The 23,149-nt window shown below is 38.9% G+C and overlaps 1 protein-coding gene across 2 annotated transcripts in view; it reads right to left on the bottom strand.

The window, feature by feature from the left end:
• ANKUB1 (ankyrin repeat and ubiquitin domain containing 1) overlaps positions 1–21,040 on the bottom strand; it is a 56,663-nt gene extending 35,623 nt beyond the window's left edge. Inside the window, exons 1-3 of one of the 2 annotated variants that reach the window (XM_007502047.3) lie at positions 20,632–21,040; positions 20,153–20,253; positions 11,213–11,356 (exon numbers count right to left, since the gene is read on the bottom strand). In XM_007502047.3, coding sequence (XP_007502109.2) covers positions 11,213–11,356; positions 20,153–20,253; positions 20,632–20,647 — 261 coding nt within the window. In that variant the 5' untranslated portion in view covers positions 20,648–21,040. Of the gene's footprint in view, positions 1–11,212; positions 11,357–20,152; positions 20,254–20,631 lie in introns of those variants that run through there. The other variant, XM_007502049.3, reaches the window with a different exon arrangement.
• Positions 21,041–23,149: the final 2,109 nt, after the last annotated feature.

The raw sequence follows: 23,149 nt of genomic DNA, 5'->3' as shown, positions 1-23,149 counted from the left end.
CAAATTCTTCAAAATTCTCAAAACTAGACATTCTATCCTAATCTTGGCAATGAAGTAGTTTCCTAATTATATGAGTCAGTTTCTGTTCAGTTCATTTCAATCCAAAAAAGTCTTGTGTTTGAAGCACTGAGTTAGAAGTTAGGAATACAAAGAAAAAACCTGAAATGAAAATCTGTCCTCAAGGAGGAGGAAAAAATATATATGTGTGTGTGTGTGTGTGTGTGTGTGTGTGTGTGTGTGTGTGTGTGTGTGTATGTGTAAGTAAATACAAAATGCATATTAAAATAAATACCAAATTATTTCAAGTTGTAATGGTTTGGGGTAGGATCCTAAATCTGGAGGGATAAGGAAAGACCCCCAAAAAGGAGATAACATTTGATCAGTACTTTGAAGGAAATTTTTGGGGGGCAAAATTTTGAGATAGGTAAAAGTTAAAAGTTTGTCCTCCAAATATACACTTCCTTTCAGAGTCTTTCCTTTTTTCCTCTACTTTCTAAAGCAGCCAACGTCTTCATGTGGTTTCTGGGCACTAGAATTTCCCCATCTTCTCACTTCCTCATCACCCTACCTCCTCATCTCCATGCTACTTCTTCTATTATAAAAGATAAAAATTCATCTCTCACTTGTATTGTTCTCTTGGTCAGGATTTTAGGTACAAAGAGAAATGAGTAGCAATAGATTAATGGGATAAAATAATCCTTGGCTACAATGATACATTGCCATAATCCAAAAAAAAAAAAGTACTAAAGTATGATAATAAAAAAAGTGGGCAGCTGGGTGGCTCAGTGGATATAGTGCCAGGTCTGGAGTTAGGAGGTCAAATCTGACCTCAGACACTTCCCAGGTGTGTGATCCTGGGCAAGTCACTTAACCCCCATTGTCTAGCCCTCACTGCTCTTCTGCCTTAGAACCAATACATCGTGTTGGTTCTAAGACAGAAGGTAAAGGTTTAAATGTATTAGGTTCTAGATTAGGTATCAGGAAAATGTTTGGGGTTAGGGGATGCTTTCAGGAGACCCAAGATTGTACTTATAAAGGTCCCATGATCTCTGGTCAGGAGAGTCTTGTGATTTTGCTATGGGGATTTTCACCACCCACACATACACCCAGAATAAGGAAAGGTTCCGAAGGTATTAATGAAGACATGGTGGCTCCTGACCTAACACAGAGTCTGCATTGAGAAATCCTTCAGTGAGCAATGTTCCCAAGACCTTGGGTAGCTTCAGGCACAGCCAAGAGCATGAGCTACCCTGAGAGGCCACTCAACTCCAGGGCGCACACACAGAGTGAATATGGGACATGATTCTGCATCTGAAGTCAAGTAGGCTAATCGATTAAAGACAAAACCCTTTATAAAGGCTACTGGCAGCAAGCAGATGCCATTTTTCTGCCCTCACAGATCAAAAAGACTTTCCTCAAGGGGCATCTTGGCCTAGAAATGAAAGGTCCTGGGTTCAAATGTGACCTCAGACACTTCCTAGCTGTGTGAACTTGGGCAAATTACTTAACTCCAATTACCTAACCCTTATCACTCTTTTGCCTTGGAACCCGTACAGAGTATTGATCCTAAGACAGAGGTAAGGGTTGCTTTTTGTTTTTAAGATTATCCTCTAGATTGGAAAACGATATCATAACTCTAGAGCTAGAAGAGACCTCAGAATCCAGTCCAACTTTCTCCAACTCAATGGCACCAGGTAATGTCAGAGGTGAAGCCAGAGTGCTCGTTTTTTCCACCATATATGGTAACAGTTCCTTCTTTCTGGGCCACTGAACCTCCTTTCCTCTAGCAGAGAGAGGGAGCAATCAACCTCTTTCATCACATACCCTGGGGTTAGGGGAAAAACTAATGCTACCAGGCTGCTGCCTTTTGACGGAAATTATATAGTCCCCCATAAGCAATGTACCATCTCACTGTTTGCCTGTCAATTCAGTTCAAGAAACAATTAAGTTAATGTGTTGGATGGAATCAATTCCCTGGCCAGCTCTCTTTGAACCTTCCTCCTGAGGCTCTTTCTTCCTGTGTAGAGAAGAGCCGAAGCACTGTTTAAAGCCTGGATCTCTGAATCCGAAGCCACTCTTCTTTCCACTGTATCATGTTGCCTCTTCAAAGTATGTGTTACATGCATAATGAGGATCATTTCACTTGCCTTCTCAGTGAATGAGAAGGGAGAGAATTTAGAATTCAAAAATTTTTAAAAAATGAATATTATAAAGAGATGATTAAATGAACAAAAAATTGAGAAAGACTACAAGGAAGAAAAAAACCCAAAGTAGGTGTCAGAGCAGATTTTCCTGACTCCAAGACTGGCTTTCTCTCCTCTCAACCATCGGGCTCTTTTCTTATCAGAAGCATGAACTTAGGGGCAGCTAGGTGGCTCAATGGATTGAGAGTCAGGCCCAGAGATGGGAGGTCCTGGGTTTAAATCTGACCTCAGATACTTCCTAGCTGTGTGACCTAGGGCAAGTCACTTAACTTCCATTGCCTAGTCCTTACCACTCTTTTGCCTTAGAACCAATACGGAGTATTGATTCTAAGATGAAAGGTAAGGGTTTAAAATTTTTTTTAATTAAAAAATTAAAAAAAGAAGCATGAATTTAAAAGTATGATTCACAAGGGTTTTCCTCTTTTTCACATATTTTAGCTCTCCTCTGAATGGAAAGATGATGGCCCAAATTATCTTATTCCCTACCTTTTTACCTCCCAAATCACACTCATTTTCCTTTGTTTTTATTACTTTACTTTCATATTGTCCCTCTGTTGTTTATGGACATTTCTTTTAAGAGACAGTATGGTACTCTGGAAAGTGTGGATGCTCTGGGCATTAGAGTACCTGGATTCATTTGAGAAAGGAAAGACTTTAAAACCAACAAGAGCTAGAAAAAAATCACAAAATGTAAAATCAATAATTTTGATTACATCAAATTAAAAAGTTTTTGTACAAACAAAACCAATGCAACCAAAATTAGAAGGGAATCAACAAATTGGGAAACAATCATCATAACAAAAACCTCTGACAAAGGTCTAATTACTCAAATTTATAAAGAGATAAATCAACTGTACAAAAAAATCAAGCCATTCTCCAATTGATAAATGGGCAAAGGACACAAATAGGCAATTTTCAGTTAAAGAAACCAAAACTATTAATAAGCACACGAAAAAGTGTTCTAAATCTCTTATAATCAGAGAGATGCTAATCAAAACAACTCTAAGGTACACCTCACACCTAGCAGATTAGCTAACATGACAGCAAAGGAAAGTAATGAATGCTGGAGGGGACATGGCAAAGTTGGGACATTAATGCATTGCTGGTGGAGTTGTGAATTGATCCAACCATTCTGGAGGGCAATTTGGAACTATGCCCAAAGGGCGATAAAAGACTGTCTGCCCTTTGATCCAGCCATAGCACTGCTGGGTTTGTACCCCAAAGAGATAATAAGGAAAAAGACTTGTACAAGAATATTCATAGCAGCACTCTTTGTGGTGCCAAAACTTGGAAAATGAGAAGATGCCCTTCAATTGGGGAATGGCTGAACAAACTGTGGTATATGTTGGTGATGAAATACTATTGTACTAAAAGGAATAATAAAGTGGAGGAATTCCATGGAGACTGGAACAACCTCCAGGAATTGATGCAGAGTGAGAGGAGCAGAACCAGGAGAACACTGTACACAAAGACTGATACACTGTGGTTCAATCAAATGTAATGGACTTCTCCATTAGTGGCAATGCAGTGATACTGAACAACTTGGAGGAATCTACAAGAAAAACCACTATCCACATTCAGAGGAAAAACTGTGGGAGTAGAAATACAGAAGAAAAACAACTGCTTGAATACACGGGTCCAGGGGATATGTTTGGGGATGTAGACTCTGAATGAACATTCTAATGCAAACACCAACAACATGGAAATGGGTTTTGATCAAGGACCCATGTAATACCCAGTGAAACCATGCGTCACCTATGGGAAGGGTGGGGGCAGGGGAGGGAGGGAAATAATATGATTCTTGTAACCAAGAAATAATGTTATAAATTGACTAAAATTAATTTAACTTAAAAAAAAAAAAGAATATCTGGGTTCAAATCCTGCCTCTGATAATGTCTTCTGCTTGTACATTCTGAGGCATACTATCTAATCTCCCTACTGTCCTTATTTAAAAAAAAAAGAAAAAGAAAAGAGAGAGAGAGGGCTCAAATCTTGCTTTCTAGCTGTGTGAGCCTGAGTAAGTCATTTAAGCCCAGTTGCCCAGTTCTTACCACTCTTCTGCCTTGGAACCAATATTTAGTATTGATTCTAAGATGGAAGGTAATGTTTTGTTTTGTTTTGTTTTAATAAGGGAATTGACTTAAATGGTCTCTGAATTGGGTATCAAGGACACTTACCTTCCCGAGTTCAAAGCTTAGCTGTGTGACCCTGGGCAAGTCACTTGTGTTTTTTACCTCAATTTCCTCATCTGTAAAATGAGCTGGAGAAGGAAATGGCAGACCACTTCACTATCTTTGCCAAGAAAATCCCAAATGAGGTCACCAAGAGTTGGGCATGACTAAGCAACAACAAAGAATTGCCTTCTAGATCAATGATTCTTTTCTTCATAACTCTAATTCTTTTTAAAGGAACTGCACACACACACACACACACACACACACACACACACACACACACACACACGACCTTTGCAAGTGTCTAACATATTTACAAATACCTTTCATGAGGACATTTAATATTGTTCATGCAATGCCTTTAGGGGAAGAACAATGCTTGTAAAATGGGAAAGGAGGACTACCTATTTTTAGAAATTTGTCAAAAGGCAGACCAGCTCACCACACAATGACAATAGAGCAAACAAAATGAAATATTCTCCAAGCATATCTTAGTACTTAATAGCTTCTCTATCCAGCATTTGATGAAAGTACTAAGGACAGGTTCTTACCCACAAGCATTTGGGGCACTTAAAAGAATATTTTATTCATAGGCAAACTAATGTTTCCTAACCCTGCCAAAAACCCAGTAAAGTGGCTCTTGTTTCCCTAGAGCCCCAGAAGGATTTTTGGACAGTATGCCAGTTTTCTGGCAGAGCTTACATCTGATTGGGTAAACCGCACCTAGGTTGGTAGTGATGTTTGTATATCCAATTGTGCAATGCAATACTGTGTTTTGAGAAGGGGCATGCCTTCAGTCACCTGAGAGAGATTAAGGAGTATATGTAGCAGAACAGCATTCTCTGAGTCCTGTGATGAATAAGGTCCTCTTATTGAAGAAAGAGCTGCTGTTTGCCCTTCTTTGACCTTTACGTCAGGTTTTTCTGCCTTATAGCATTGGCTTATGTTATTACAGCACCTCTGCAAGGGTTAAGTCAAGATGAAAGCTGGCACTGGCCAGTGTTTTGTGAGTTGGATGGTAGCTGTTTTCTGAGTCAATGCAGCATTGTCCGGCATGAACCTGGTGACCTGAAATGGAGTTAGTGTAGCTCTACAGAAGAGGGATGATTTGGATCAGCAAAAATTCCATGGAATATTAAGTGTGCTCATTAAATCCTGTATCTTGGCATGATTCCATCCCTAGAGGCTAGAATGTGCCCCTTAGCTCTCTTCCTTGTTGCTGCTGCTACTGCTGCTGCACTCTTTGGCTTCCACTCTGGCCCTGTCCCTAGGAAAGGATCCTGGGATCAGAGATTTAGAAATGGAAGGGACCTTCATGATCTAGTCCAACTGTTCCTAGGGAGAGAATAATTTTATGGCTGTAAGTGGCCCTAGAGATCAGCTGGTCCTCCTATCTCCTCAATGATCATAGGATTTAACAAAACCCTGTCAACATGGAATCTGGAGGTCCTGAGCTTGGAGGGATTTGGTGATCCCCAGTTTATTTAGTTTGGAGGCAGAAACCCCAGCTTTGACCTTGTCACAGGAGAGTTCCTTCCTGAGGGAAAGACCTACTTCATTGCCTCTCAGACTAACATTAGACTTTAAAGATGTGAAGTATCTCTTTTGTCCCAAAGGTTTCTCCCTTTAGGCCAAAGTCCTTTACCAAGGTAGCCCAGCCCTTGACTGGGTCTTTCCCTTTTGTGTCCATTGTAAAATGTCAGCCCCTCACTGTTATTCCTGTCTGGAACTCCTCATTTTCCTTTATTGCCATTGTAAAGTCAATCAACTATCCCTCTCATCCTTAGACCCCAAGTTTCACCTAGAATAGTATTTAAACTCCCCAACTTTAATGGCTCCTCAGAGTTGTCATCTAGCCTGGTGGCACTCCCAGGGATAATATCCCCAGAGTCCAGGGTTTATACCCTGAAAAGGTTGTGGCGCCAGACTCTGAGTAAAGAATTAAATACTAGGCTTATCCCTATCCTGATTAAAGACTTGATTTTTCTGACTATTTAATAGTTCTGTGTTATTTCCAAATTAACAAATGGTGAGCCAGCCAGGATGCCAGAGTTATCCTGCCTAAGCCTCCAGCCAGCTGACCACCAGATGGGTTACTTTCTGTTTTATTTTTTGTTTTTTTAAGCCCTTACCTTCTCTATTAGAATTGATATTAAGTACTGGCTCCAAGGCAGAAGTGTGGGAAGGGGTTAAGTGACTTGTCAAGATCATAAACCAGGAAGTTTCCATGGGAGGCCAGCTGATCAGAGGATTTAGAAATAGAAAGGGCCTCCCTAGAGATCATTTAGCCTAACAATCTTAACTTGGAACCCATCAGCCTCCAAGGGATCCATGAATGAGTTTCAGAGGTCAATGAACTTATATGGGAGGGGAAAAAATCTTCATTTTCTCTAGCCTCTAACTGAAATGATCAATTCCTTCTATTATGAATGTAGGAAACAAAACAGTATTCTGAGATTCAGACTGAATGAGGGGTCTATGATGTAAAGAAGGTGAACTCCAACTCCCTTATTTTACAGATGACAAATGTGAGGCTCAGAGTTTAAATGACTTGCCCAAGGTCACACAATGAGGGGGGGTCTCTGAAATTTGTGAATTAATTAAAAAAAAAACCTATAGTGCAATTTATTCTGTTCTTCATAGCCTACAAGAGGTAGAATAGGAGGTGGTTACAAATCACTGGGTGAAGTATGATAGGGGAGATGTAGAGTTTAGATAAGACCCAGTAATTGGACCCATGAAGCTTGTAGTCTAATGATGGGATATAATATACATAGGAAAAAGTAAACAATGACACATGATAATGATATTAAATTGTTTATATTTTATTAATATATTAAATGTATTATTTATTCTTATTAATTTATATTCAACTATATATTATGTTAGTATATTTATATTAAATATAATATATATGTTGATATACAATATAGTAAATATAAATAATAAATATATTACATATATACTCAACAAAATATAAATATATTGTGTGAAACCCAGAAAGGAAAAGTCATTATGAGCAGAAAGGGAGTGTTGGGGAAGAAGTCATGGAATACATGGAGACATTTCTTAGGACCAGAAACTAAGGAGCCACCCATCAATTGAGCAATGGATAAACAAATGATATGGCTGTCATGCAATGCTATTTTTACATCAGAAATGATGTAATTAGGGTGAACTTATATAAATCGATACAAAGTAAAGGAAACAGAGCAGGATACCAATTTAAATAGTAACATTAATATTGTAAAGACAGACAACTAGGAAAGTTTAAGAACACTGATCAAGGGGCGGCTAGGTGGCACAGTGCATAGAGCACCAGACCTGGAGTTGAGTTCTTCTGACCTGAGGCACTTCCTAGCTGTATGACCTGGGCAAGTAACTTAACCCCAGTTACCTGCCCTTACTACTCTTCTGTCTTAGAATTAATAGATGCTAAGATAGAAGGTTAAGGGTTAAAAAAAACAACTAACTAACCAAGTACAATGGCCAACCATGATTTCACAGTACTGATGAAGAAATGTGCTACCTACTTCTTGATGGAAAGGTAATAAGATTCAAGATGCAGAATGAGACAAAGCCACTCAAAAAATGTGACACATTTTTAAACTTGGCCAATTTGAAAATTCGTTTCTCTTGATTATCTATATTTCTTACAAAGGGTTTGTTTTTCTTTTTTTTTTTGTCTTTAATTAGGGGCATCTGAAGGAGAGAATAAATGCTTGTTAATTGAAAAAAAAAATTGCTCTTTAAAAAGATAGGAGGCAGCTGGGTAGCTCAGTGGATTGAGAGCCAGGCCTAGAGACGGGAGGTCCTAGGTTCAAATCTGGTCTCAGCCGCTTCCTAGCTGTGTGACCCTGGGCAAGTCACTTAACCCCCATTGCCTAGCCCTTACCACTCTTCTGCCTTGGAGCCAATACACAGTATTGACTCCAAGACAGAAGGTAAGGGCTTAAAAAAAAATTTAAAATAAATAAATGAAGGAAGACATCCTGGAGATACCTGGCTCTAGCTGGCTTCTTCATATAGGAACTTTCCCCAGTCCCTATTGCCTCTGATATTATCATACTTTCTCCTCTTACCTTTTTCCTTAGCTTCAGTCAACCCTATCCTATTGCATGGGGCCCCCAGTGTCAAGCTTGACCACCACTTACGAGTACCAAGCCCTGGTTGGCCTTGCTTCCTGGTCTGCAGAAGGTCCCTTCTGGTCAGGGAGAATTTTTGTAAAGACCTAGTTCCTTACTTGCTTCAGTCCCTATTCTCCACTCCTCCTCATCCTTTCTTCTTCATGGCTCTTGTTAGGGAAGTAGAGAGGAAAACCTGTTTTACTTGTACTGTTGCTCTTAGTGCCTCAATCCCCCATTCCCAGGCCACCCTTCATCTTCCCAGCATCCAGCCACCAGGTGTCCATACTGAAGGTCTGTGAAACCCTTAATAGAGCCAGAAATTTAAGAGGTGCCTGCCACTACTTTAAAGCTTACAGGAGTGGAGAGACTGAAGAGCAAAATCTGGTGGCTCACACTTTTTTTCCTTTTTAAATCCTTACTTTTGGTCTTTAAATTAATACTGAGTATTGATTCTAAGGCAGAAGAGTGGTCTAGGCAATTGGGGTTAAGTGACTTTCCCAGGGACACCCAATTAGGAAGTGTCTAAGACCAGATTTGAACTGAGGTCTTCCCAACTGTAGATCTGACTCTCTATCCCCTGAGCAACCTAGATGCCCCTCAATGATAACAGAAATGTGAGGAGACCAGAGAGGTCTGGGGATAGCATGAATGTATTAGATATACATATGTTAAAATATGGAACCCGTCTGCTTTATTCTAGTTTTTGTTTGGGTCTCTAACTTTATTTACATGTCAATCAAGGATGACCTTTGGAGTAAAGTTATCTTTGTTATCCCAGGTGCCCACACAATTCTAGGGTTGTTTTTTTTTTTTTAGGGGTAAGATTTCCTCCCAAAAGCTCATATTTAGTTATATAATAAGAGCTGCAAGGAATTTTTCAACTTTAAGTCAGATAGTTGTTTGGGACTCTGGACCTTGATCACCACCAGAAAAAGAAAGTTAAAGAATATTCTGGAACGTTCTTTTGTTAACTTCCTAGTTGTGTATGCTAACTCTTCCCTAAAAGAGCATCAATCTGCCTTCAGAAGGAAGAGGTTTTCTAGCCATTTAAATTTAGCACCGGGGCAGAGAGCAATAGGTAACCTTGAAGAACTGACGTAGCAGATGGTATCAGAGAATAACTTGATAGCAAACCACCAGTCATTCTTGGCAGAAACAATGTGCTGGGGAGTAGAGATATAGTGTTTAACCAAAGGCAGCAAGGAGCAACCAAAGGGTACCATCAGAGTACATGAGCAACTCTGAAGCACTGGAGGTCCAAGATGCCTTCACCACATGAATTCCTTGACCATACATGTTCTAGATGCCTGTGAGTTCCTGATGTGTTCTGACCACCTATGTTCTCCATGTCTCTCTCCACTACTGCTGTGGTCATGTGGGGGAGAGTAAATACAGGGGCAGCTAGGTAGCACAGTAGATAGAAGACCAAGCCTGGAGTTGGGAAGACCTCAGTTCAAATATGACCCCTAAAATTTCCTAGCTGTGTGACCCTAAGCAAATCACTGAACCCCAGTTGCCTAGCCCTTGTTCTTCTGTTTTAGAATTGATAACTAAGACAAAGTAAGGATTAAAATAAAATAAAAATTAAATTTTATTAATTTATTTTTATTAAATTGATTTATTTTTATTATTTATTTATTTTTATCAATATTTATTTATTTAATGATATCTTAATTTAATAAATATTTATTATATTTATTATAATAAACATATATTTATTAAATATAATAATGTTTATTTTTATTAAATTTCTTTATTAAAATAAAATTAAAATAAAAGCATATTCCTCATCCTGTATCATTTCTCCTCACCTCATTTGCTGTGATGTTTGGCTAAATGTTGCATTTCGAATCCTTTGGCTGGCTAATAAAAGTAAATGCTCATAAGCTAACAATTCAAATGGGTCCTGATCCACAGAGTTTCTTAAATTTGAAATAGCTTTTCTAGGCATTCACATGTGTGGAAGAGGGACCTAAGTGAAATCAATAGCAATTAGGTCCTATAGCATCAGTAATACTGTATTTCAAGGACATTATTGGTTAATCTTCCCTTGAAGTTCTCTGAGAATTTTTCTCATTGTTGGAGGTTGGCCCTGGGTTCTTGTAAGCTATGCCAGCAGAGCCCAAGTTTTGGCAGGCACTACCAAGAAGGAAGGATCTTGAGTATGGCCCAGTGACATATTATATGTCTAGGCTGAAGTCCAGCCTAGCCACGTTTGGAGAGGTCTATCACCAGGTTGTTTGCAGGATAATGCAATTTTCAGCCACATCAATTCTCAAAGAATGTCTACTATTCATAAAGGGTTGAAGTCTGAATGGGCAGAAGGAATGCTCACATCAAAGACATGACAGATCTTTGAAATATTGAAGTGGGCATTGCTTTAAAAGATTTTTATGAGCTGGCCTATAAAACTAATCGTCATTCATAAAGTTGTTCCTAAGCTAGGAGCTGCTCAAATTCAATTATGGGACAAACAAGAAATCCTTCTACTTTGTAATTATCTTGCAAAAGAATTCTTCAAAGGCCTTTTTCTGTTTATTGACTTTCATTTAAATGATCTTGTTATTCTAATGATTAAGTACTTCTAATAGGTGGATATATATGGGTATATATGTAATAGTAACATTAGGCTAAGCCTAGACAAATTTGCTCTGAATTAGTGAAACCATGATGCAGACCACTTCACTAAATACTGTTCTGAGCATACCTTGACCAAGCACTTGAGATTTGAACCAACTGATACTCCTATATCAGCAAGATTCCAGTTGTCATTTAACTCAGCACCAGCATACATCAATTGTAGATAGCTCTTTCCTCGTTTGTCCTCAGTTAAAGGAACATGGAAGTGATTCTTTAAATGAATAAGAAGAGATTGTGAAAAACAGGACACATCCAAGAAATTCTTAGTAAGACCTTAAATTTAAACATGAACATTAAAATGAAAAAATGACAAAAGCCTTAAATAGAACAAAGACACATTTTTTAAAATATTCAGACAGTTCACATATGGGAAAAATGAAATTAGATATGGTTACTGTGGAACCTGTAGGATTGAGGTACGGCAAATGAATTTGTCCTGCATTAATACGTTTACTCAAATATTCTAATAGATCTGAGATCTCTACCAGGTAGTAGAGGAACATTAATAATTGTTGATATATTGACATATCATATTGATATGTTGCTATAATATATATTCTTTTCAGTGAATCAGATTGCAACCCAGCCATGTCTGCTCATCCTATGTGACTTGTCCATGTCCTCCCATAATTTCAGAGAGGAAATAGTACCTCTGGTGTGAGGGTTTGCCAAACCCTTTTCAAGGCTGCTGATCCACTTTGTGTCTATCTTTTACCCAACTCTCACCTGTAGCTCCAAAAAGCTTTAGCATGCACAGTAGCCACATCCCAGTAAGCCATCTGACAAATAGTCAAAGGAAATGAACAGGCAATTCTTAGATAAAGAAATCAAAGCTACCTATAGTCATGTGGGGAAAAAAATGTACTAAATCACTCTTGATTAAAGAAATGCAAATTAAAACAATTCTGAGTTACTACCTCATACCTATCAGATTGGACAATATGACAGAAAAGGAAAATGATAAATGATAGAGGGTATGTGGAAAAATTGGAACACTGATGCATTGTTGGTGGAGTTGTGATCTGATTCAACCATTCTGGAGAGCAATTTGGAACAATCCCAAATGCTCTAAAACTGTACATACTCTTTGACCCAGCAATATCACAATTAGGTAAGTATCCCAAAGAGATTTTTTTTTTAATGGGGAAAGGATCTGTTTATACAAAAATATTTATAGCCACTTTTTTGTGTGTGTGTGTGTGGTTACAAAGAATTGGAAATTGAAAGGATATCCATCAACTGGGGAACGGTTAAACAAGCTGTGGTATATTATTGTAATACAATATTATTGTGCTATAAGAAATGACAAGCAGGATGATTTCAGAAGAAAACTGTAAAAACTTACATGAACTGATGCAGTGAAGTGAACAAAACCAGAACATTGTACACAGAAGCAGCAACATTGTGTGATGAAAAATTGTGAATGATCTAGCTATTGTCCACAGTTCAATGATCTAAGGCAATCCCAAAGACTCATCATGAAAAATACCATCCACCTCCAGAAAAAGAACTGATGGAATCTGAATGCAAGTTCAAACATTCTATATTCCTCTTTCTTTTCTCCTATTCCTCCTTTTCCTAGCGACGGGAGGTCCTTGGTTCAAATATGACCTCAGACACTTTCTAGCTGTGTGACCCTGGCCAAATCGCATAACCCCATTGCCTAGTCCTTACTCTTCTGACTTAGAACTGTATTTGTATTGATTTTAAGATAGAACGTAAGAGGTTTTTTTTGGGGGGGGGAGGGGAGTAAGAAATGAATCATGAAAGTAGCCAATATCGAGAATTTCTTAGAAGTCATCCTTATCAGTATCCAGACATGTAATGCAAGCCCTTACGATTATGCATGGAGATTTTCATGAAACAAAATTAAGGTAAAAGAAATAGCTTAGATAGAAGGAAATGAGAAAAGACTATAACAGCTTCCACTATCAGATAGACATGGGAATGGAGAAAGGTTAGACCTTTTGGAATCGCCTTCAGACTTCGAAGACATTATAAGGGAAGGGAATAAACATTCAGTAAGTGCTTATGACCATTATTATTTCATTAATATTATTTGTTTATAAGCAGAAGCTGCAGTCCTAATCCTTTGTTCCAAGGCACCTTCAGGGAACCAACCACACAGTGTGATCTCTTCCCTCTTTACCACAGCTGTTTTCCCCTCTCTCTTATGAGTCTTTTTATTAAAAAAAAAAATCTCTTCTATGCTTATCTTTTATAGAGTTTTTAAAAAGCATAAGTGGGTGTTATACTTTATCAAAGTTTTTTATGCATCTATTGACATAATCACATGGCACAAGATGTTTTTTTTAATTTCAATATGATAATGTTGGTTATTTTCCTAATGTTGAAACATCCTTGTATCACTTATATAAATCCATTTTATCATCATGAATGTTTTCTTTCTATCTGATCGTCCATAACTCCTCTACTATCATTTTTCTCTTTAACTCAGCTCATTAAGTGCCTGGCAGGGGACTGAAAACACTGCCTTCCTCACTAAATCTTTTGTCCATTCCATTTAGTCCCTCTCCTTTCTCACAAGATCTTCTTCAGACTAAATTCCCTTTTCAAAACTCTTGGATATGACTGAACTCTTCCCAGCTCAAATATTGTCATAGTCCAAATCTCAGGTCTGATAAGAAATACTTGACCCTTTAAAACATAAATCCTAGAATGATAGTTCTCCAACCTGTATTGCAATATAAACAAAATTGGAAAGCTTAGTGGATCAGAATTTTAGTATTAGTCAACTGTGCAACATGGTGGCCCCAAATGCTAATGCCATTTTGGGTTGCATTAATAGTGATATAATGTTCAGAAAGTGGGATAATTCTTTTTTTTAAAGCCCTTACCTTCCATCTTGGAATCAATACTGTGTATTGGTTCCAAGGCAAAAGAGTGATAAGGGCTAGGCAATGGGGGTCAAGTGACTTGCCCAGGGTCACACAGCTGGGAAGTGTCTAAGGCCAGATTTGAACCTAGGACTTCCCATCTCTAGACCTGGCTCTCAAACCACTGAGCTACCAAGCTGAAGAGGGATAATTCTGATCCACTCAGAATCAGTGAAATTACATTTGGAATTTTGTGTTCAGCTAAAGGCACCACATTTTAGGAGAGATATTGACAAACCTATGTGGTTGATCAGTGAGATGAGACTCTAAACTGTGCCATATAAAGATCAGTTGAGCAAATGGGAATGTTTCTCCTGGAGAAAAGAAGCCTGGGGAAAGGTGGAGAGAAAGAAGACATGATCATCTTTCTTCAAGCATTTAAAAGGCTATTGTTACAGTTCCAGGATTTATGGAAAAGGAATTAGTTCTGTTTGGTTGAGTGTAAGGACAAGAACTGGGAGCAATAGGCAATAGGGGCAGAGAGGAAGATTTTGGTTTGAAATGATAAAATGATCCCCCCAAATTAGAATTATCTAAAATTGCAGTTAGTAAATCCTCCCTGGAAGTCTTCTAGAAAAGTCTGGATGACCATTTGTCAAGTAGGTGGTAGAGAGGATTCTAGTTGAGGTGTAATCAGGTTCTTTGAGGTTCTTCCAACTCAGAGATCATGTGATTCCATGATTTAATGGTTCATTGAGATCACAGATTCATGATGGTAGCCAACTGTCTGACTGAGGTAGTTGGATGGGAAATATAATCCTAAATTTTGAAGGGCTCTGAGTACTAGCCAGAGGACACTCGTGGGTGGGGATCAGGGAAAGCCTTAGGTACAAAAGTGACACACATTCAGGCCTGAAAGAAGCTAGAAGTTTTGAGCCATGGTGGTGAAAAAATAAATATCCCTGGAATTGAGGATAGGTTAATCTAAAGTTGCAGGAGGCAGGAGAAGAAATGTTATCTTCAAGGAACAGCAAGTAAAGATGGGGAAGTTGAAAACATGAGGATATGAAACCACTCCACAAAAATAAGCTGAAGGCAGACGGAAAAGAGTTTTAAATGTCAAATCAAGGCATTTATATTTTAAACCAGAAGCCACAGGGAGCCATTAGAGGTTCTTGAGCTTGGCATTTATGTGGTCTGACCGAGACTTTAGGAAGCTCAATCAATGTTTCAGCTGTGTGAAGGATTTCTAGGAGATAGGAGAGACTGGATCCAGTAGGACCAGTTAGGAGCCTGTAGCAATAGTTTATGTAAGAAATGATAAAAAGGGAATAGACAGAAGAAATGTTGGGAAGGTGGAAGTGTCAAGACTTGAGAACTGATTGTACATGGAGGTCAGGGAGAGGGAAGGGTCATAAATAACACTGAGTTGCAAACATAGCTAACTAGAAAAACTGGGGTGCCTTTATGGAAACAGGGCAGTTAGGAAGAAGGCTGGATTTAGGATCAAAGTTAAGAGTTCTGTTCTGGATATTTTAAATTTGAAATGCTTGAGGGGTTCCTGTTGGTTAAGATGCCCAATAGGCAGTCGGTGAGAGGAGATAAATGAGAACTGCATATCTGATAACCATCTGCATAGAGATGATGATTAAGGCAACAGGCAGCAAAGGAAACAGAGCATTCAGGCAGATAAGAAAAGAATCAGGAGAATGATGGTAGGAAAACTCAGTGACAGATGAATATATGTGCCTCTTCTGTTCTATTTTTTTTTTTTCAGGTAAAAATGGAATGCATTTCTTGTCATCTCTGCCTTTTTAGAATCTCTAGCTATCTTCAAGGCTTATCTCCTGTGCAACATTCTTGGTAAAAGCCTTTTATGAGTCCTCCCACGTACAAGTATCGTCTCCCTCTAAAATTAGAGGCAGTTCTGCCTTAACAGACATTTCTAAAAATTACCTCACCATTCCCAATTGCACAATAAAATTCCCGGCCTTATGGAGAAGACAGGGTTAAGGGTATAACATTGGAACACCTTCTTGGGGAAGCCACTCCAGACTCAACATTGGGAATCATCACAGGGAGAATGTGGGCAGTGACAATGTAAGTGCTCCATAGAGGCACAGGTGGGATTGTCTTATGATAGGAACAGAAATCTTTTGGTACAGCTTCTTCTGTGAGGTGTCCCAAGAGACCACTTTCCCCACCCCACCCCAAGGCCAACAGTACTAGCCCATTTTCACAGAGCCTGTGTGCCCTCACTATCTCCAGCTAAGGTTTTCACTGGGCTAGTGGAACTTGGGTATGGAAGTCAAAGAGGCTGCGTCATTGTGGTATCTGTTCTGGGGTGGGGAGGCATATTGGGAGCTCCCTGCCTTCCTTTCTTTGTTTACCTCTTCAGACTCCCATCCCAAGTATTTTATCTCACCCTGCCTCCACCTGGTTAGAGAAAGATGACCGCTCCAGCACTTTCTCCCCCAGACATGCCTGCCCAGCACAACTGACCTGTAAAGTCGTCCCCTTGAAGCATGACCTGCCAAAGGGACAACCGAAATGCACAGAAGCAAATAAAAAATTCCTTTAATGATCATGCTTTTCCTCAATATATCAATTGGGTTGGAACAAATAACTGTTTTCAAAGCAAGTGCTATAGTAGAATTCCCAATATTTAGGAATATTTTGTATGCAATTATATATCTACACGTTTTTTTCCCCTGGTAGAATGTAAACTCCCCAAGGATAGGGATTGTTTCCAGTTTACCTTTGTGTCTCCAGTGCCCATGTGGTGTCTGGCACACAGGTATTTAATAAAAGCTTATTGATTGATCGATATGAAAGATTTTAGTTGTATGAGACTTAACGTTGAGAATTTTCACCTTTCTGAAGCATAAGATTGGATTCACTAGCTTTGAAGTAGAAGTGAAACTTCTGAATCAACATCCAAAAATATCCTTATATATTAAGTGAGTCATGCTGGCAAGCAATCCATTCATTCCCAGTGCAGTCACCCTACATCTTCCTGATTTGGGTAGAAATCATTGTAACTATACCCTAACTGGTTTTCCCGTCTTCAATCATGCAGCTACCAAAGAAGGGTCCTAAGACATAGAGATTTTCACTCCCCAACTCAAAAACTTCCAAAAAATTTTGTTTGTTTTTTTTGTGTGTGTGCGTGTCCTACCTCAGTCCTCTTCTTTCCACTGGATGAACACTATCCTGATTTAGACCCAAAAACGTTTTTGACTCAAAAACTGCCCAATGAATTAAATAAAAACGTCTTCAATGTTCCTAGAACCACTTTTACACGATCACCCTTAATATACTTTCTGCTTCTCCCAAACTTGGTTCCATTCTCATTCTGACTACTCACTCCATTCCCTGCCCCATTCTATACCTTTATTTACTCTGTTAATAACATAGAAAATGGGTTTCTCCCATCTCTATTTTTTTTTTAAACCCTTACTTTCCATCTTGGAATCAGTATTGTGTATTGGTTCCAAGGCAGAAGAGTGGTAAGGGCTAACTCCCCTATCTCTTGCCTGCTGAAATCCTTCTCTTTATTCCAAGTTTAGTTTATACATCACCTTCCTGGACCTTTCCTTAATCTCCCAATCTACAAATAATCCTCCTTAAACTTTTCATGGCATTCTCTTTGTCATACTCCCTTTTGGATTGTATTCTTTTCAAGGCCAGACGTGATGAACACTGACTAGACAATGACACTTGGTTTCAGAGAAGCTGCTTTTTTAGTTTTCCTGTTGTCTATGGTAATACCAAACTGATTGTTTTCCATATTGGGTCACCCACTTGTTGACAGTTTATTCTGTCCTCGAGGAGTCTCTTTTTTGGGGAACCTCCAGTTTGTCAGGTGACTGGACTCTCAGCGGTCAGCCCTGACCAATAAATCCTTAAACACCTTAAGGCCTAAGTGGCAGAAGGAAAAATGCCCAATTGGAATTCCTCTGCTGTTCAATTTTAATATTTTAACATTACTATCACTAAATCTGAAAAAGAATGTTTGGAATAAGCATTTTATAAATGTTAACATGGAATCTAGAAACCCCAAACTTGTAGCCTAGTAAGATGAACCCCAAGTTTTAGGATTAGATTGTAAATTGGAGACCCCAACAGGGAACAAGTACAAACTTTGGGGTCTCCAACTTACAATCTAGTCCTAAAACTTGGGGTTCATCAGATCTTACTAGGCTATAAGTTTGGGGTCTCTAGATTCCGTGTTGACACATATCATAAATGTAGATAGTTTACTTGCTTGTTTTAGGCACCTGAGGTCAGCACCCTGGCAGGACCCTCACTTTTGACAATGGTACTGACAAGAGGGAAACAAGAGCTTTGGGAGAACTCATGGGAGATTTAAGGTCTACTCTCCTCAGGCTGTATGAGCTAATATTTACTAAGCGCCTTCCATGCATAATGTATGGGGCAACTAAGTGGCACATTGAGTCTGGAGTCAGGAAGATCTAAGTTCAAATCCAGCCTCAGACACTTATTAGCTGTGTGACCCTGGGCAAGCCACTTAACCACTAGTTCCCTCAGTTCTTCACCTGTAAAATAAGCTGGAGAAAGAAATGGCTAACCATTCCAGTATCTGCCAAGAAAACCCTAAAGACAAAGTTCACGGGGCCATGTAGAGTTAGACACAACTGGACAATACATAAGTGCTATGCTTTATAAAGAAAAACAGATGGTCCAGGCCTTCAAGGAGTTTAAAGTTCTAATCAAATCACCAGCAAAAGTTTAGATGCCCTATTTCCAATGGTATGGACATAGTCAAATTCTGCAAAAGAATATTTTCCCCCAAGAAACACATCACTGCGCTATCATGTGAGTTACTTGTTTACCAAGGGACTTATTTGAAGCCTGGCAATCCCAGGTCACACTAAGGCCTATTTCTGCTCTTCTCCTTATTGTTACATTTTGCTGAAGTGTTGGTCTAATCTGGATAGCCCCAGTTGCAACTCAAATATTTCCTAAAGAACAGTAGTGTGTTGAACTGTGTTCTGGCTGAAAAATTCCTGTTTCTATTCAATTTCTCTCTGATTCCTTCTCTCAGATTAAACTAAATGGTTAAGTTGGTCAGAGCAACATCCAATGGTCCCAGACAACATGAAACTAGGCAAGTATTTTTTTTAATTAAATTAAAAATTTTTTTAATTTAAAAAATTTAAAATTTGATTTAAATATAATTGTGAATATCTTTGAGACTTAATAAACCCAAAGGACTAGTCTGTTGGTGAAGTAGAAAAGCCAGGACTTATTCCTATCTCAGACTTGTGACCAGATCACCAGTTCTGGGAATACGGAGGCAGAGAAACTTGGCTAAACTGAATTGATGCTGAATATCCTTCTTCTGCTTTTGATGTCTTTTCCCTGCCATCCTTTGTTGAACATCCTGTCAGATATTCCTCCAGTGTCTCATTTTGTTCCAGTCTTGACCCTGAGCTTTCGTCAGAGTTGCTCAATTCATCACAAGAATCATGACTAGAGAACTGGTGGTAAAGTACACGTCATGCCCTTCTGCAGAGGTGGTAAGACTAGAGGCTCAGAATGAGGCACACATTGTCAGACATGGCCAATGAGCTGTTGTGTTTTGCCGGACCCTATTAGTTTGTTATAAGAGAGGGTTCCCTTGTGTAATGTGTCAGAGTAGGTCATTGAAAAGGTTTCATGAAATAGAAAAAGAAAAGAGCATCAATAGCATGCACAGAATGGATTTAAAAGATTTATAGCAAGTAGAGGATTTAAATTTCTCACATTTTCAACTTTCTGTTTATTTAGAAGGGAAACTTAGAAGGCATCTAGATGGTGCCTTGGATAGAGGGCTAAGGTTAGAATCAAAAAGCCCTGAATTCAAATCCTGCCTCAGGCTCTCATGAACTGTAAACTTATAGGCAAGTCACTTCAATTCTTAGCCTTAGTTTCCTCATGTATAAAATGAGGAGGGTTGGATTCAGTGATGTCTAAGAGCCTTTTTAGCTCCCCACATAGCCATATCTATAGTACCTCTCTCACAGAGTTGGAGGGAAGCTGAAATGAGATAATATTTGTAAAGTGCTTTACAAATTTTAAAGAAATATCAACTGCCACTTGCATACCACATTTTGTAGATCTTAAATGACAAAAGCATCTCCTTGCTTAACCCAGGAAGCACTTACGTTTATCATCAGCTTTAGGGTTTCTACTGTGTCTTCCCCCCCAACATCAAAAGGTTCATAAGTTCCTTCAAAAGAGATGAATATCCTGATTTTGCTTTTGCCTGTATGAAAAAAAAAATCCAAAGGATCTTGCTAAGTAAACAAAACATACTTGCAAAAGTCTTCATTTGCACAATTGAGACCAAAAATGATAGCCAGCTGCAGCTATAAATATCTCACCACAAAGACTAGCTTCTCTTCCAGGAGAAGGACTGATTTGGCAGGGAAAGTCCCACAGTACCAGGCGACCGTGTACACAGTACTTACATTGTGCTGGGGGGACGGAATAAAACAGGCTAGATCCACCCCATGCTCAGATGAAGGGTACCCCCAGGATTCTTCTCCCTGGTGAGGACCAGTCTGAAGCACCTCCTAATCCCCCCCCCCCACCCCAAGGACCTTCCCTCTGGGTCCCTGATATTATGGTGAGTAACACCTACTTGTTCTTGGCTTCATCCTTATTCCCAGAAGGCAGAGCTGATCACCAGAGCCTTCAAGAATGGCATGGGATGGCAGAGTACATGCCAGGCTGAGGCTTAACTGGGGTGGATTTTGTTGACTGGGGTAATCCTTCAAGTGCTCTGTAAATAACTCAGAGCCAAAGCATTCTCGTTTCCATAACAACTTTGCACACTTCCTTCCCTGATGACATTTCTGAGCTTGTTTTTAACAGGGAACAGAACAGTGACGCCTTACACCAAGGAGATGAATATGTGGGCGAATGGTTCTATTGTTGCCTCTGCCCATCTCTGCACAATGGAGGCTGCCATTTAATTACACCATGTTATTCTGTTTCCTTCCACACTTTCTTTGATGGTACAGTATTCATAAGACTTAGAACACTGTACCACTGTTATCTCATTCATCTTCAGAACCCTACTGTGATGTTAATAGAAAGTATTTTCAACTCTATTGGATAATGAGCCAAGAAACAAAACAAGGTCACAGGATGACCCCGGCTGATGTACAGTAAATAAATGCTATTCCGTAGAATTAAAGTTTGGACCTGTTGGGCACTTGGGAGGTTAGTATTGAGACTTGAGCGGTAGAGCTTCAACAGAAAACAGGTGGAATAGATAAGCAGTGTACATTCAATCATCGGAGAACTTCCTGTTACTCTTCAGATTTATACATGGGGGAAGTAGAAACACAGAAGAAAAACATATGATTGATCCCATGGTTCAATGGGGATATGATTGAAGATGTTGACTTTAATTGATCACTCTATTGCAAACATTAATATTATGGAAATGGGTTTTGATCAATGACACATGTAAAACCCAGTGGAACTGTTCGTTGGCCATGGGAGGGGGAAGGAAGGAGGGAAAGGAAAGAACATGAATCATGTAACCATGGAAAAATATTCTCAATTAATCAATTAAATAAAAATAAATTACAGATTATGAAAAATTTTTACAAGTAATTGAGAAAAAGAAGATATTAAATTTTTAAAAATAAAAATAAAACTCAGTAAATTAAAAAAAAAGAATTATACATGGGGGTAGCTGGATGGCTCAGAGATGGAAGATCTTGGGTTCAAATTTGAATTCAGACACTTCCTAGCTGTATGACCCTGGGCAAGTCACTTATTTCCCATTGCCTAGTCCTTACCACTCTTCTGCCTTGGAACTAATACGCAGCATTGACTCTAAGATAGAAGGTTAAAAACAAAGACATAGACATAGGTAATCATTCACCACTGTCTAGAAACCCCTCTTTGGGGTCTTAAAGTCACTGCAAGAAGTTACTATCTGACTCTGAACAGAGAGTAACTGGGACAAGAGAATTGAAAAGAAAAGAGTACCATACAAGTGCATTTGGTGGGCAGGAACATAATTTTTAGAACTTTTCAACAAAAAGTATTTCTAGGAGCCAACACTAAAAGTTAATTATAAGTACTCATAGATAACAACAAAGGGATAGGCCCTGGGCAGAAGAAAGGGTGGGAGAGGGCAGCTAACTGCCTGTGTTTATGGAAGGTGCCAAAGTTATGAAATTAGTACTAGAAACCCTCAAGTTGAATATTATAATTCATTACCTACTCCAGTGGTGGACAACTCATCTCCCTTGAGAATAAAACTGTACCAGATGATTAATTAATGAAGCATCCTAGTTATTCCATGCCCCAAGAACCAAAACTATAACGGAGAATAGGGAGATAAGTTCAGAAAACTATCATATTTACTAAATCCTGAGCCACTTCTTAGAAATCCTATAGAACAAATAATATTATCCTCATAATATAATATTGTAATAGATATTCATATCCATTGCTCTCTTTTTCATAGATATCTTCCCAACAAAATTACATGTTCCTTAAGGGTAGGTATCCTGGGGCAGCTAGGTGGCTCAGTGGATAGAGAGCCAGACAGTGGGTTCAAATTTGGTTTTGGAATCTTCCTAGATATGTGATCTTGGACAAGTCACTTAACCCATTTGCCTAGCCCTTACTACATTTCTACCTTAGAACCAATACTTAGTATCCCTTCTAAGATAGAAGGTAAGTTTTAAAATAAAAGAATAGGGGACAGCTGGGTAGCTCAGTGGATTGAGAGCCAGGCCTAGAGACAGGAGGTCCTAGGTTCAAATCTGGCCTCAGATACTTCCCAGCTGTGTGACCCTGAGCAAGTCACTTGACCCCCATTGTCTAGCCCTTATCACTCTTCTGCCTTGGAGCCAATACACAGTATTGACTCCAAGATGGAAGGTAAGGGTTTAAAAATAAATGAATAAATAAATAAAAGAATAGCTATTCCATTCTTATTCTCTTCATATTCTCTTGGTAGTTAGCATAGTACTGGGTATATTTAGTAGTTAGTCAATATTTTTCTATCAGTTCATTAAGTAATTGACTTTTCACATTCAATTTAGGTGAATGCATAAGGGATAAGTCATTTCATGAAGAATTCTTAGCATAGAACTTTACCTTCACCAATTCAGAAAGAAACTAACTTGTGA

This window comes from Monodelphis domestica, chromosome 8, assembly GCF_027887165.1.
Source record: "Monodelphis domestica isolate mMonDom1 chromosome 8, mMonDom1.pri, whole genome shotgun sequence".
NCBI classification, from domain to species: Eukaryota; Metazoa; Chordata; class Mammalia; order Didelphimorphia; family Didelphidae; genus Monodelphis; species Monodelphis domestica.
This window is presented reverse-complemented; position numbering and strand designations above follow the sequence as displayed.